The sequence below is a fragment of the Octopus sinensis genome, linkage group LG4 (genome assembly GCF_006345805.1).
Source record: "Octopus sinensis linkage group LG4, ASM634580v1, whole genome shotgun sequence".
Taxonomy (NCBI): Eukaryota; Metazoa; Mollusca; class Cephalopoda; order Octopoda; family Octopodidae; genus Octopus; species Octopus sinensis.
Genome location: NC_043000.1, coordinates 143,480,658 through 143,496,903, shown reverse-complemented (window position 1 = coordinate 143,496,903; position 16,246 = coordinate 143,480,658). Strand labels below are relative to the sequence as shown.

Sequence of the window (16,246 nt, the reverse complement as noted above, 5' to 3'; positions counted from 1 at the left end):
TTATTCTGTCACTTTCAACTTTGATCATTTCAGACCATACTATTATCATTATCATTTCTAATCCATTTTTAAGGGATCGATAAAATAAGTACCAGTCGGCCACTGAGGCCGATGTAATCCACTCGTTCCCCCCTCCTCCGAAATTGCAGGCATTGTGCTTATAGCAGAAATAATTAATAACTTCCTTGGAGATTCTGTTACTCTTAAAGTGTATGTTACTTTTAATCGTGTTGATATTAATGATGTTGTTGTGAAGGTAGCTAATAATGATGATTTTGATGATGGTATTACTACATCATGATTGGTCTTTTCAATTTTGCTTGATTTTTTTTTTGTGATCATCATCTCCAGCGTCCTCATGACCACCATCATCATATCATCATTATCTTGTTTTCCCCGACGTTTCTAGTCTCCTCTCTTTATCTGTCCAACTTTTTAACTTTTCACTGATTCTCATATTTCAATCATTCTTCTTTGATCTTAGCTCTTCATCTCTTCTTCCCTTTCTATCTCTTCCTATCTCAGTCTCTCCCAACTCACACCCTCTGTCTTTTACTATGTGTGTGTGTGCCTACGTATAGAAATGTGTAGAATATGTGTATGCTGTGTGTGTGTCTACACATTTATACATTCACAAACACACACGCACACGTACATTCAAATATAGTTTTGTGTATGAGTGTCCTTAGATGTTATGAGAGATTTTTAACGTTAATACACTAAAATGGCCAAGAAAACTTAAAATCTGTTCTCAGATGACTGTACTCGAACGACCAAAATAACCTTGTATGTATTTAATAACAATAACATATGCTATACTAATAATTCAGGAATCTAGCTTCATTAAAAATCAGAGGAAATTTTTCAGTTTTAACAAAAAGATAGGTATTTAACAATTACAATTACTTCACGATTATCATACCTTTCAATCGCTTTGAAAATCTGTATATAGTATTAATTCATGGGCTTTGTATCACTCAGTTATATTAGTGAGTTGATTTTTAATCTCAGACTTGTGTACAATTCCTGATGGTTGTCAAGCATAATTTATTTAACTGTGTTGTTCTCATTAAAGAAACATCAGTCGATGTGGCTTCCAGCGTTAATACCATAAAACGTGGCTAAGAAATATAATGAATATCGCCTACTTTATAACACACACTACTCAGTTAAGAGAAAAGTGGTGACATAAATTGGCAATTATACGATCATAAAAGAGGAACTAAGAATGGTTCAATTTAGGAACACGGCATCTGATAGCATTATTATATAAATTAAACAACATATGTTGGTACTGACACGACTTTCTATATGCGCTTAAGTTGCTTATGAATATATACATACATATTTTAATGTGTGGGTGTTATTGCATATATATATATATATATATATATATATATATATATATATATCAACATATATATGCTTATATATACGTACATATATATATATATCAACATATATATGCTTATATATACATACATATATATGCTTATATATACATACATATATATGCTTATATATGCATATATATATATATATATATATATATGTTTATATATATATAATAATAAATAGTATATATATATATGTATATATATATACATATGTGTGCATATGATTACAGGACGTCACCAACGGTCCAAATAACATGAAATGCGTAAACGATGAGGAAAAAAGGAAAACAGAAGAAAAACCTTTCATCAGTTGTCGGCTGTCTATCTACTCCTCATTTCGAGCATTCAACGACAATATGTGTCTTCAAAGACTGTTGTTCCGATAAGCTCTAAAATAAAATTTAGGATGTATGAAGGGTCAAAGTTTGGAAACAAAACTGACAGTGGAGACATACAAGGAAACCGAACTAAAAGGAAGATTGAATAAGAGGAAAATAGTGAACACCGGGAGAAACAATTTTTTTAAAGAGAAAAGAGAGAAGAGAGAGAGAGAAAAACACGTCCGTAGGTGCAAACGTCAGTGTAGGAAAAGAAAGATGATGTGAGCAACAACAGAGAGAAAGAGAGAGAGAGAGAGACAGATAGAAAACGGTGATGGAAGGAAGGGGAGGAAGAAGAAATCAGTATAGAGTAAAGGGTGACATCTAAAATGTGAAAAATATATGGAAATGGATGCGTCGCGTTCAATTAAATAATAAAGAATGCACACACACACACATATTCTTTCAGTGCGGAAGATTTTTTATAGTCTAATAAAACATATAGAAAGTTTGTTTACATATAAAAAACAAACACGAACTATTAGAGTTCTTTAATTTGCCAGGAAAATGGAAGCTGATTCGCTAGTGTAAAGGTAACACACTTAGTGGCGTTAACAAAGGGATGTAGATTCTACTCCCACACTGTTAGGAAATCTGTTTTTTTCAGTCGACGGCTTATGTGCCCCTTTATTAGACTATTTTCCTTAGTCATTGCACGGTGATCGCCATAAGCTTTAAGCTTATATAAAAATACCGCATATATATATATAATATATATATATATATATATATATATATATATATATATATATACATATATAAAACAGTAAAACATGACATCATTTTGAAGATCGCATTTGTTAGTCTTGTCTTCAGGCGTAGGATTATTGGTATTAGTTGTTGACATATCTTTGTTCTTTTATCTGTTTCTCTCTTTTGTTTCAACTTGAAACTGAGGCCATCACGGGGCACTGATTTTTAATAGCGATTGGGTTTCTTTTCCCTTTTGTTTCTCTCGAAACAACGTGTTCGACGGGGTTGTTGTTTATGACTACTATTCAAATCTCTGTGGTTGTTTAGCCCAATTGAGAATAGGTGTGGACTCTTGAAACACAAACTCTATTGTAGTGGGGAGAAGACAGGATTTTCGGTTGCTTCCAGTGGCCTCTACTACAGTATTTTATATAGCTTACGATTCTCAATCTGGCAGATAGACCTTCCAAAATCATCCATATCAAAGCATATCTTTCGTGTCCTGTGAATATATTTCGTACCATCTTAGAAAAAAAAATCTATTGGATAATGTAACCCTGCGCATGATATAGTAACTGAATGTCATGATACAATGCAGTTTATTGATCATAGTCTTGTTCAATCATAGCTAACCTTGAAGGAGAAAACAAGAATACTCTGATGTTTTTCTTTCATTATATGCGGACATCACGAAATTTATATCTTTCAAAGTTTCTAACGTGGTTTTCACTGTTACTGTCGACAACACATTGTTAACAGGCTATATATAACTTTCAGGGAATTGAATCTAAAAAATATAGGCTTCATAATAATTTAGCATATTGCTATCTGTTTGTAGCCATCCATCTAATGTAATAAAATGTTATCCATACTGTGCACGACGCACAGTTTAATCTTCAGACTTCTCTGGAGATGCGGCACTAATTTATGGGCTTCTGATGTAGAAAACAACGAGAATATTTCGCCCCAGTACATAAACTGATGTGTCGTTTACTCTTGACATCTCAACGATATAATTTCTCCTGTGTGAAAAAGGCTCAGTTATACTTTCTGTACACAGTTATCTTCATATCTTTGAGGGACAATATTAAAAACGTGAACAACTCTCTTATATTGTTCTGCGGAAACAGAACTCCTGAAAATATGATAAGCGTTACATCTTTTTATTTAGGTATAAACACAATAATGGAAATATCATTTTAGTACACATATACACATACATATGACGTATGTATATGAGTACGTGTATAAATTATATGTGTGTATGTGCGTGTGTTTCATTCAATATATACTGTATTAAAGTAAGAGCTTCCAATAGTTTCTTGACATTGAGGCAGATTTTATAGCTTGGTTCGTAACCCTTAGGCAATAGACACATGCCTTGTTCTGTTTTAAATTAAGGAATGCTAGTCCATCAGAAACCGCGAGAAAAGTTTAATACACCTAGAAACGGTAGCACTTTTAATAAAGTGTACATGAAATGGTATTCATTTCTCACTGGCTAAGTCATATTTGCTAACGCTTCCTTAATGGAAGCGTAAACTATCCCTTCTTCGATGTTTATATGTATGTTAAATAAAATGAGATAGCAAAGCCAAGGTTGTATGGAATTTTTAGGACATTTATAAAGAGAAACTTAGTCCTGCAGCTGTTTCCGGGATATTAGGAATATCCCTTCATCAGAGACGACGTGAGATGGTTAAACAGAGGGAAATATTAGAGTGCAATATAACAAATTATTTGGGAAAAAGATAGAAATAAGAAGTATGAAGGAAAATAAGAGAATAAAAGTAAAGATAAAAAGATATGTAGGATGTTATTATTGCATTTCCGTTATCCAAGGAAAGTGGTGTGTAGAATTTTTGTCTCTGGTGTTCTGTGTCGGTGCATTTTCTTCATCATTATACATCTTTACTGTCTCCGTTTGTTGTCTTTCATTGTTTACTTCGTTTTTGTTGGACATGGTACTTCTTCGTATTTTACAGACCCAGTGATTATGATATCATTTGACACTGCACTGTGGTTACTATCTGCGTTTTTCTGATGTATTTTTCCGTTTAGGTGTTCTATTTATATTTCTTATGTCTTTGTTCTGAGAATATATTTCTGTATGTTAACTAGTTTATTAAGATTCATTGCTGCATCCTAATATTTAGGTTATTGTTCTTCCAGATTTTATATGTATATGCCATTGTGTTTTAGCTCTGTGAGTAGAGCACGGCTGTAAAATAAGCATGTAGGATTGAAATATATTTTTCACACCTGTCCAGTTATGCTTTTGTATTTTATTTGATGGTCATAATTTTCGTAGGGTTCTGGTTCATTCATTTCTGTCGTTAAATGGTTTTGCACGTGTAGCTTCAAGTAAGTACTTCCCGTCTATTATCCCCGGATTGAATATTACGGGTATTATCTAATTTATGTTTCATTTTATTTTTGTTTATGGTGGTTTGGGATGTAGATGGTCTGATTTTACTGAATAGTAAAATGAGGAGCGTGTTTAAATGTGCTGTGCGAGTAATAGAGCTGATACGAAGTTATAATACATAATTTCATTTGGAAAACAGAAATAAGCTTTAATGAGTATTACTTACTCGGATATAGTGCAAAATCTTGTTAGTGTGACGGGCGTGTTTACACGTGTTATGCGAGTGATGGAGGCGATACGCATTTAAAATACATAATTTCATTTAGAAAATAGAAATAAATTTTAATGAGTATTACTTACTCGGAAATAGAACAAGTCTTTTAATGAGTATTACTTACTCGGATATTGTCTAACACTTAGAATCCTAACCAAAAATATCGAAAATAAAGAAAAGTGCCGCCTAAAATAATTGAGTAGCGTTTTATCGATCTCACATGTTAAACGCTCCCTGTGTTCATCTGTTAAATAATTTTATTATAATAATTATTATTATTACTACTACTATCATCATCATCATCATTATTATTATTATTATATTATTATTATTATTATTATTATTATTATTATATTATTATTATTATCATTATATTATTATTATTATTATTATTATTATTATTATTATATTATTATTATTATCATCATCATTATTATTATCATTATTATTTTATTATCATTATTATTATTATTATTATTATTATTATTATTATTATTATATTATTATTATTATATGAAAACTCACAGCACTCAGGCTACGGTATCTTGACAGTGAGTATATGGGGTCATCGTTTGCTAGACGCGTATTTTCGAAGCTCCTCTTTATGACTCATCTGCATTTCAGAATAAAGTGTAGATCGAGCAATTAGAGTGCCACCAGACACTCAGAGCTTGCTACCAGGTAAATGGCAAAAGAGTAATTCATTAAACATATTTTTAGTATATATGCATTTACATTCTTATAGTGAAATACTTCTAGCACTGACACGATAAATGAAGTAAGGAAAAAAATTAGCATGTTGATTGACTTTGATGATGAATTAATTACTGTTAGTATTATTTACAAATATTGCTTTACTTTTATTCACAGGTTGTTTGGATGGACAAAAAGTTGTCGCTACTTACATTAGAAAATAGAAGGGTAATCGATGATGCCCGAGTTAGTGTCGAAAGGCCTTACGTCGCTAACTGGAATTTGCACATACGAGACGTCACTTCGGATGATCAAGGCTTATATATGTGTCAAATCAACACAGATCCAGTAAAGATTAAGCAAGTTGTTCTTTATGTGCAAGGTAAGTAAATATCAGATATATACGAAAAGGCTAAAAAGAAATATAATATTTTAAACGGTATTTTAGTTCAAATCCACATTTATATATATATGTATAAACGTATGTGTATATTTGTTAGTGTGAGTGTGTGCGCACGCGCGTGTGCGTGTGTTCGTGCGTGCGTGCATGTGTATGTGTTGATCGAGATAAATTGTTGCCATACTGGAGCATCGCCTATTGCGTTCACAGTCAGGGTAACATGTACATTAAGAATCATAGCATGTTGCATGACCTTGTGAGAACACGCTGACGAAACTCCACCCTAGCAAATAATTAAATTCGACCAAAATAATATTATTACTAATCTTGTCTATGGTATTCGGGACACGAGCCTGACACTTAACACTAAATACACACACAAACACACTGGCGCACACACACACACATACACAGCCACAGGCACACATATTTTTATATGCAATTATGTCTATGTCCTATCATAGAGTGACGAATGGTTTCACATCCATAAAAGGCATATACTTCTTCAATTCTGGGAGGTGTCAATCTGTTATCTTCAGCTAGTAAGACCTTCTTAACACGCGCTCTGCTGAGGCCGGAGGCAATTCGAACAGTACATGTAACTCCAAATAAATGTGTTGAGTGCCCTTTGTTTGTTTGTCCACTGAATCTTTTCTACACACACGCACGCACGCACGCACACACACACACACACACACACACACACACACACACATATATATATTGTTAGAATATTTTGTTGATCCTATGCAATACTATACTGTATATATGAAAAAATTCTATACTGTATATATGTGTATGTTTGTGTGTGTCTGTGTGTGTATATGTGTTTGTGTGTGTGTTTGTGTGAGAGTGGGTGTGCATGTGTATGAGTGTTTGTGCGTGTGAGTGTGTGTGTGTCTGTGTATGTGTGTGTGCGCGCGCGTGCGCGTGCTTGCATGAGTTTATATGTGTGTTAATTTTTCCTATTAAAAATACAGATTTAGAGTCTGGAATCGTAGTAATATATTTCTTTATGTACTACCTTCGTACTTTTTAACTGAGTACAGGTGATTCTTACTTTCTATGTTTATTATGATCACAGAATATTGTATTTTATCCATTGATTTATTTTGGATTCATTAGTTTTGTATTTTTTCCACTATAAACATCTTCAGACATGGAATGCAGTGAATATACAACTTAAAGAGAGATATTTTTGCTATTTGTTTTTTTAATTTTTTTTTATTTGTCCAATCTTTACATATTTCATCCTTTGTGGTTTATCAGTTTATGTATGTTAATGTCAGCTGAGAAAACCAACAAAACGATTCAGAATATATAGTCAGGTACAATGGTATGAACTAGATTTACTTATGCCAGCTCTTCTATTCCATGGACAAGGCATATACATAATTAGCAAGTAGATGTGTAACTTTTCTATAGGGAGAATTGTGTCCTCATTATCTCATAAAAATTCTCTCCAGTTAGGGAAACGGATTTTAGCAATTATTCACAAGTTATTGACTCCTTCCGGTTCCTTTTACGAAACGTTAGGGATAGTAACACTAAAAAAAGGGGAGATAATTTCCGGTAATTTCGAAGTAATTTCACAAGTTTACTTTACATGAACAGAAAATATCTGCTCTTCTTTAATAAAATATATGTCATATCTATCTCATATAAAGAAAAATACCTAAACTATTTGAATCGCTTTACCGTCTCACTGTTGTAATATTACTTTAAAAGAGAGACATTTTTTCCTCGTAAAAGAAAACTGCTTCATGTTTTTTCTTTGTATCGACCGCAAGAAGTATATTCCTTAATGGAAAATCTCTAAAGGTATGTGAAGGATATTTTAAATAACCTATATTCATATCATCCCCTTTATATTTAGCGAAGCAATAGCAAATATATAACTGGAAAATAATATTTGGCTTCCATATTACCCTTGGGCATTTTGAAATGAACACAATTATTAAAGCATGCTGCTTCTACTTATTTAATACATGGTATATGAATATTTGTGTATATATATATATATACTTCTACTAATTTAATACATCGTATATATATAAGGGTGTGTATGTATGACTGTGTCTACTTGTATGTTTGTGTATGTGTTTCTCTTGTGTAAAATGAGCAGTATTATATATACTGTGATAAAAGTTTTCGTACATTATGGTCCATTGCTTTAATGATCACTGGGTTGGGTCGGCCAACGATCTACAAAACCTTTTGTTATGTTATTTAATTCCATTTACCTTTCCTTTTATCTCCGATATTTTTGTGAGAGATAACGTTGGTGCTTATAGATTTCCAAAAGGACCAATCAATGGTCCATTGTTTGGTTATGAATATAATTAACATTGAGTATAAGTGGGTTTCCTGTGTATAAGTGGACTATCATTTATATTATTTGTTATGGGCAACAATTGAAAATAATTTGCATCAATTTGCTGTTTCCAAGCCTTTGCTAGGAATAAATACTAAATCATTGTTAAGGCTGATTTTGTTTAGCCACAAGCCAATTTCATCATATTGCTCCAGTACACTTACCATTTTCTCCTATCTGCGCAGACAGAGTCCTACGTTTCTTTTCTATAGCTGGTAGGATTTGATTTGAAAGAGATTTCTATCAGATCCCTGATTGTGTCCACGTAGTGTTATCTTCCGAATTCCAGCTAGAAATCAGAGTGTCAGAGGGCTGCTACTAGATAACTTAGTTTAATGAGAAATAAAGAATTAAATGAGAGGAGCAACGTTGAAACTATCTATTCCGATTTCGTCTGTCTCTTTGTGTTCTCATTCCATTGTGTTTCATCCAGTCGCAATGGGTTGACAAAGTACCAATCAGTGTGGTAGAAATGTGATCGACTAAACACCCACCCGGTAAAATTGGTCAGTTTGTGATAAAATTAGAAACTGAACACGGACACCTGGTTGAATTGTAGCGTGTGAGACAAATTTACTTTTCAACCTTTCAGGAACGAGACAATTATACTTGAATTACTTGAGTAACTCTTTCCTCCCAAATTTGCAGGTAGCGACAAACTGGAAGAATCATTTCCCAGTCGGAATAAATGCTTACCCGAATTGCTTCCGACTTGTTACGCCTTCAGTTAAGATGCCACCGAGGTCAACTTTGCCTTTCATCCATTAAGTTACTAGAGTCGATATAACCTACTTAACCCGCCACTAAAAATTTTTGGCTTTGTGCCAAATAAATAATTATTATTATTGTTGTTGATGTTGCTACTGTCACCGTTCTCGTTATGAAGGTGGTGATTGGTAGAATTAATATGGATTTACACAAATTACCTCGACAAAATCAATAAACACCTGTCCAGTAATTTAGTCGGTCTATCCAAACATACCCTTCTTCTGCAACATGTTTTAGAATTTAAATTTGTATTTCATCAGGATTCTTACTGGATTGACAAACACGAGTGTGCCGGAAAAATTGTTTTGCAATATTTATTCGTTTCGTCTGCCGAAGTCAAAGTTGTCTTTTATCTCTTCGAAGTTACACTAAGTACTAGTTCAACACCGAGGTCGATATAACAGTGCAATATTTGTTCTTCAGAAGAATGAAGAAGAGGAATGAGCGTAGAAAAGGGAAATAATCAATAAGAAAATACAGGCGAATTGGGACTGTTGTTCTATAAGAAGGAAGAAAACGGCTGGTGTATAGATGCAAGCATAAGAATTTAACTCAGTGCAAGTGGGTATAAGAGGGAAGTGGAGTGTGTTTCTCGGGATTTTGTATGTGCTTATATGCTTAGAGTTATACAAGCATGGATTATTTGGAGCATTGCTTAGCGAGGTATGGGACGTATATTCGTAAAATTAATTTTTGGTTTCACTACTATAAAAACTCAATTCAGTTAATACATCCAATTTCAATTTCCGCATCATTCGTAACTCGCTAAAAATGGGCAAAATTAGTGAACCAAAAGAGAAAGCGATGAATTTCTCATCTTAATTAACGATAATCGCTTAAGTTTAATGATTTCTCATATATATATATATATCAACTTTAAACGGAGCCTGGATAGATTCCTTCAAGGAATACCAGATAAGCCACCCATAATTGGATACAACTCACCCAACAAAAACTCACTACTTGAATGGACCATAAACAAAACTTGACTTAAACAGGATTCAAATAATCCTATCAGGTGGTGCTATTAACTTAGACATGGCCTGGACCAATCTTTGGTCGAAACATATGTAAGTTTATCTAAGTTTTATATATATATATATATATATATATATATTATATATATATATATATATATATATATATATATATATATATATATATATATATATACATGTATATATAATAATTAACAGAATGAGATAAAAGTCCAAGGCTGTGAATAGTTTTCAGAACATTTATAAAGAGAAGGTTTTTACAGCTTTTTACGGGATATTTTACATATCCCTTCACCAGAGACGGTGCGAGAAAATGTTTAAGTAATAATTACGTAGAGAAGATATGTAATAGAGAGGGTAGTGTAGGAATGAAAAATAGAATTGAGATACGTAAGGATATTGTATTTGGAGTTCTATTATTTAAGCAGAATGGAGTATATTTAAGTTTCCTCTACCTTGTGTCTGAGTTCCTGACACTTACGTGTCTTCTTGAACCAATACGTCTCAGATTCTCCCTCTCTCTCTCTCTCTCTCTCTCTCTGTATATATATATATATAATATATATATATATATATATATATATATATATATATATATATTATATATATAGATAGATAGATAGATAGATAGATAGATAGATAGATAGATAGATAGATAGATATATAGGTAGATAGATAGATAGATAGATAAATAGATAGATAGATAATAGATAGATAGATAGAAGATAGATAGACAAATAGATAGATAGATAGATAGATAGATAGATAGATAGATAGATAGATAGATAGATAGATAGATAGATAGATAGATAGATAGATAGATAGATAGATAGATGGATAGATAGATGGATAGATAGATAGATAGATAGATAGATAGATAGATAGATAGATAGATAGATAGATAGATAGATATATAGATAGATAGATAGATAGATAGATAGATAGATAGATAGACATATGCATATGCAAGATTTTGGTATTCCAGATACTACCCATGCAGCCATTCCAGAAAATACAAAACTCGGTAAAAATTGTGACACTGACATGATAGTATTTCACTACGTTAAGTTTATAAAACTTAGTTTGAATTATTTCATATTTTCATTTTTCTGGAACCGGAAATCTACAATAAATATGATACTTTTTGTCATTCAATCTCTCGAAACTGTATCCCTATATTATGATATGACAAATATTGATATAATTGACTTATCCAGAAACAATGTTATTTTATTTTCATATTTCTCCTTCTCCCGCTTTCCTTCTCTTATGCATCATTATAATAGAAAATGAGATCTACATAAGTCGATATTTCTCATATCAAAGGGAATGAAACTAAACAAAAAAAATATCAATACTTATTCCAGCTTTACATTTAACTGTCACAAAAGATAAAAACGAAAGGAAGTAACGTATGTAACTAAATCCTACCTAGAACTAGTTGACCTGGAAGTTTTATTTCATGTTATTTCATGTCATAGTTTTTTTGTTCAGATTTATGTTTTTTTTCCTTTACTTTTTTTCTCCTTCCGGTGTAGTTGTTATACCTGCCTTGATGTATATTTATGATTCCAATTACTTCTTGATGTATGATTTTATATTTTATAAAATATGATCTTATTGAGGTTAACTCTATAAGTAAACAATCGAGGAAAAACAAGATGATTATACATATATGTGTTTGAGTGCATATGTTTCATGGCGTAATAAGTGTGCGTTTGTGTGAAGACAGAGAAATAGTGCGTTTGTGCATATCTATACAAATAAGATAAGTATAATTATATATATATATATTAAGCCTAACTTATCTTACAATAATGATCGCATACAAGAATATATATCTATCTCTTTACATATATATGCACATATAAATATATGTGTGCGTGTGTGTAAGACAGAGATATATATATATATTATATATATATATATATATATATATATGTATGTATATATATGCACACATATAAATATATAAATACATAAACATACATATATGTACGATATATATATATATGTGCAGTCATGTGTACGTCATTGTACTTCGATTTTTTCAAGAAAGGGATTTCTGTACAGGTGTTCTGTATACTGGGTATAGCAGCTGAATACCTCTAAAATCCTGCCTTATCTTCGTATATATTTTTATATATAAAAGTCAAGTTCTGTGTCTGTCTCCTACGATTTAGATTCCTAACTACTCCTACATTTTGCGGTGCAGTTTAACCAAAACCGGGTATCTTATAGTCGTGATTCATATCGAGCCCTTCTGTCTACGATTTTAAAAATAATTTACCATCATTCTTTTCCATTTTAATGCATTTTTTCGCGATTATATAAGGGAAGTAACTCTCTAAAAATGTCTACGATGAGTCAACGATTTTTTAACAAATTTACCATCATTTTTATTTCATTTTTAATGCATTTCTTTTGCTATTTTTTGGCTATAACTCTCTAAAAATGCTTATACAGTTATTTCCCTTACAAACCCGAGCAACGCCGGGCGATACTGCTAGTGTTATATAGAGTTCCTCTATAAAATTCCGACGTGAACAACTGTTATCATAGATTTGTTCGATCAAGTTTGACTTATATTTTGAAAAATATCCAAGTTAACAACGACACCTAAAATGAAGGCCTTATAAGCTGCCACTCGATACGTTTGATATAGCAGCCAAACTTCCCTCAAAACTGCACCTACGAACATAATTTCATTTAATCAGCTTGAATCCAATACTTCAAATTTTTGAATCTTTTGAGAATACTACTTGAATTTCAGGCGGAATATCAAACAATGATAAAAGCAAAGCTTTATTATAGTACACTCACTATTAACTCATCAACATTAGCAAATAGAAACAATTAAGTTGAAGAGTATTAAAATGGGTTGTAATTCATGTACTTTTATTAAGGTCAATGTTTGTGACGTGAATAGTTAATGAAGAAATTATGGTAATATTAAGCTATTCAAGTCCACCTTAACTTAAAAACCGTAATATGGCTTCTATTATCCTCAATGAAAATCGTTATGTTGACGTAGATTAAGAATACATGTTTAACAATAAATATAAGCTCATATCCATATATGCTTTAAAAGGTATTTCTGCTATACTCAAAGAGTATTTCGACGAGAATATTTGTCTAAACGGAGTAATCACCGATTCCTAGAATATTTCCTTGTTGCCATTTGAAATAGAGATAGGTATCACAAGCTAGATAGTATTAAATGAAATTGAGACACACTTGATGTCTTTATTCTGTATCAACAATAATTATTTGATAATGTTTGTCAGTTCGTAAAAGCCTTATGTGATTCGAGCTCTTGTCGTGTAAATGTGTGCACGTGTGTGTGCATGCGTGCGCGCGTGTGCGTACGTGTGCATGCGCATGCGTATATGTGTGTATTGATACCCATTGTGTGTTATATTTCCAATCATATTTAGAGATTAAAGGAAGAATTTGTCTAAATTATTTTAGAGTAATTAACTTCCTTATTATGTACTGTTAAAAAGTAGCAATTTACAACATTTACGTAGAAAGTGTTGTACTCAGCACAGTTTCTCTCATAATTCATATGGGAATTTATCTGCTTCGAAAGAGAGAGGCTTTTGTGCATGTAATAAGAACTAGCTTCTTTTATTAGAAGTTCAAAACTCTAATACGCATGTATCAGTCTTTCTTCTATATTTAGATATTAACATATTTTTTATATTACTATTGCATCATAGTATAACACTATATGGAATAAATTTTTGTATATTTTCATTTACTATTTTGTTTGAACTGGAAAATATCGCTGCATGAAAATAATCAGTTTTATACGATTCCTCACCAAAACATGTAGCGAGGATAACGATTACTTAGATATATACATCCTAAGCTAAGGTGATTAGGAGAATAAAATATAGTTTAGTAATCGAAGGGATGTAAGCTGTACTTGAGTAATCGGGAAGGGCTAAACTAGAATGTAGACAACATCAAGAAAATGTTCTAATTCAGTTACCTATATAAAGCAAGCATGTTGGAGTGTATATACTTAGATATAGTTGCACAGTAATTGTACACAACTACAGAAACGAAGAGCTCGTATTTGAAATGAGAAAATTATGTTGTTTCGACGCCTTGAAATTTAGTATTTAATCCTATTATTTCAAAAACTATAAACAGTAATGCATATTATATTGAATCTATTTAAGTCTCTCTCTCCATTTCCCCACTCTCTCTCTGTCTTCCTTTCGGTAGTTCTTCATCTTTGTAATAACATCACGTTCCACCTAATGACAGTGGTTGTAAAGTACAGTTGGATGCTACGGTAACAATTCCTCATCAACATATCATAGGAAAGTTTAGAACGGTTTGCCGGACAAAAGACTTAGCGGCATTTCGTCCGACATCACCTTCTGAGTACAAATGTCGCCGGAGTCGAATTTGGCTTTCGTCATTTCGGGGTCAATAAAATAAGTACAAGTTGAACACTGGTGTCGATTACATCCACTTCGACCCTCCTCCGAAATTGTTAGCCTTGTGCCAAAAATTCGAAACCAATATATCATAATGGAACAAGTAAAAGAATATGCATTAAAGACATAAATATTACCGAGTTATGAGATATATTACTTTTTTTCTTTCTAGTCTATAAAAGTTGTAGAAATATTATTCTAGTGAAAAAACTAAAAGATGGGGAAAATAAAGTGTGATGGGAATGATTTAAGTAGGAGATAAAATTTTGCTTTCATCTTTAGTTTTTAGCAGGCAGAATTCGTTCTCTGTTGAATATTTCTATGACACGTTTCCGGGGGTATTTTCTTTAGTTTTGTTTTTGTTTCTGTGTGTGTTTTTTTGTATTTTTTTTACTTACATATATACATGTTCTACATATATATATATATATATATATACATATATATATATAGTACTTAATAAATAACAGAACCGTTTCAATGGGAAAATATTTTCTATTTTTAAAGTATTACTTTACCAAATACATAGAGCCATTCAATGGGAACCGCTGTATTTCTCTAATTGTTCCCATCGTCATTCTTTCGCCATTTCTCTTGGTTTTCAGGTTGAAAGTAATAAACATACATACACATAAATGCATTCATGCATACATGTACGTGTGTGTAATGATTAATTGATTATATACAGTTTTATTATACCATTTTAGTATATTACCGTACTGCATTATATTATCACATTACAGGCAATATGTATTTGGTTTCAGTAATTTCCTGTTTGAAGTGGTGAATAATGTTGTACTACAATGGTCATCAGTGTTATGCGCTTCCATCACTATAAAGCATAGACAGAATAAAAATTACTTTGATAAATACATCAGGCGCTTAAGTGATTAGTAGAGTGATAGAGAGGTTACCATCACAAGTGATGTAAACTGTATTTGAGCAATCCCTTTAAATCTAAGTGCGTTAGTAATGCAATTATCCACCTATTAACGAAATGTGAAGGGAGTGTCCTTCAAGAGAGGTCAGAGATATCTTCCTTTCTTCAAAACACAATATATATATAACGACTAAACAAATATATATATAAATAAACATATATATATATATATATATATATATATATATATATATATATGTATATATATATATACGATAGTACACACATGCACACACACGTACACATATAAGCTAGTTTAGATCGCTTATTCATATTTGACATTTAGCAAATACAGCCAGAAACCACTGATATTTATTTCCATTATTACAACTGTATACAGTTAATGGTATTAAATACTTTTCTGCGCATCGTACACCTCTAATTCAGTTGCACATACTCTAATGAATATAAACTTATCTGAGGGCAGCGGAAATGTAAGATCATTAGAGAGCCGAATAAAATACTTACTGATACTCAGTTACGGCTCTTTCGCATTCGAGTTCAAGT

The 16,246-nt window shown here is 31.9% G+C and overlaps 1 protein-coding gene across 1 annotated transcript in view; it reads left to right on the top strand.

The window, feature by feature from the left end:
* The window catches only part of LOC115210932 (opioid-binding protein/cell adhesion molecule homolog), a 967,526-nt gene that overhangs the window by 513,308 nt on the left and 437,972 nt on the right, over positions 1-16,246 (top strand). Inside the window, exon 3 of the mRNA XM_029779720.2 lies at positions 5,983-6,187. Within this exon, the coding sequence (XP_029635580.1) occupies positions 5,983-6,187 (205 nt within the window). The remainder of the gene's footprint in view (positions 1-5,982; positions 6,188-16,246) is intronic.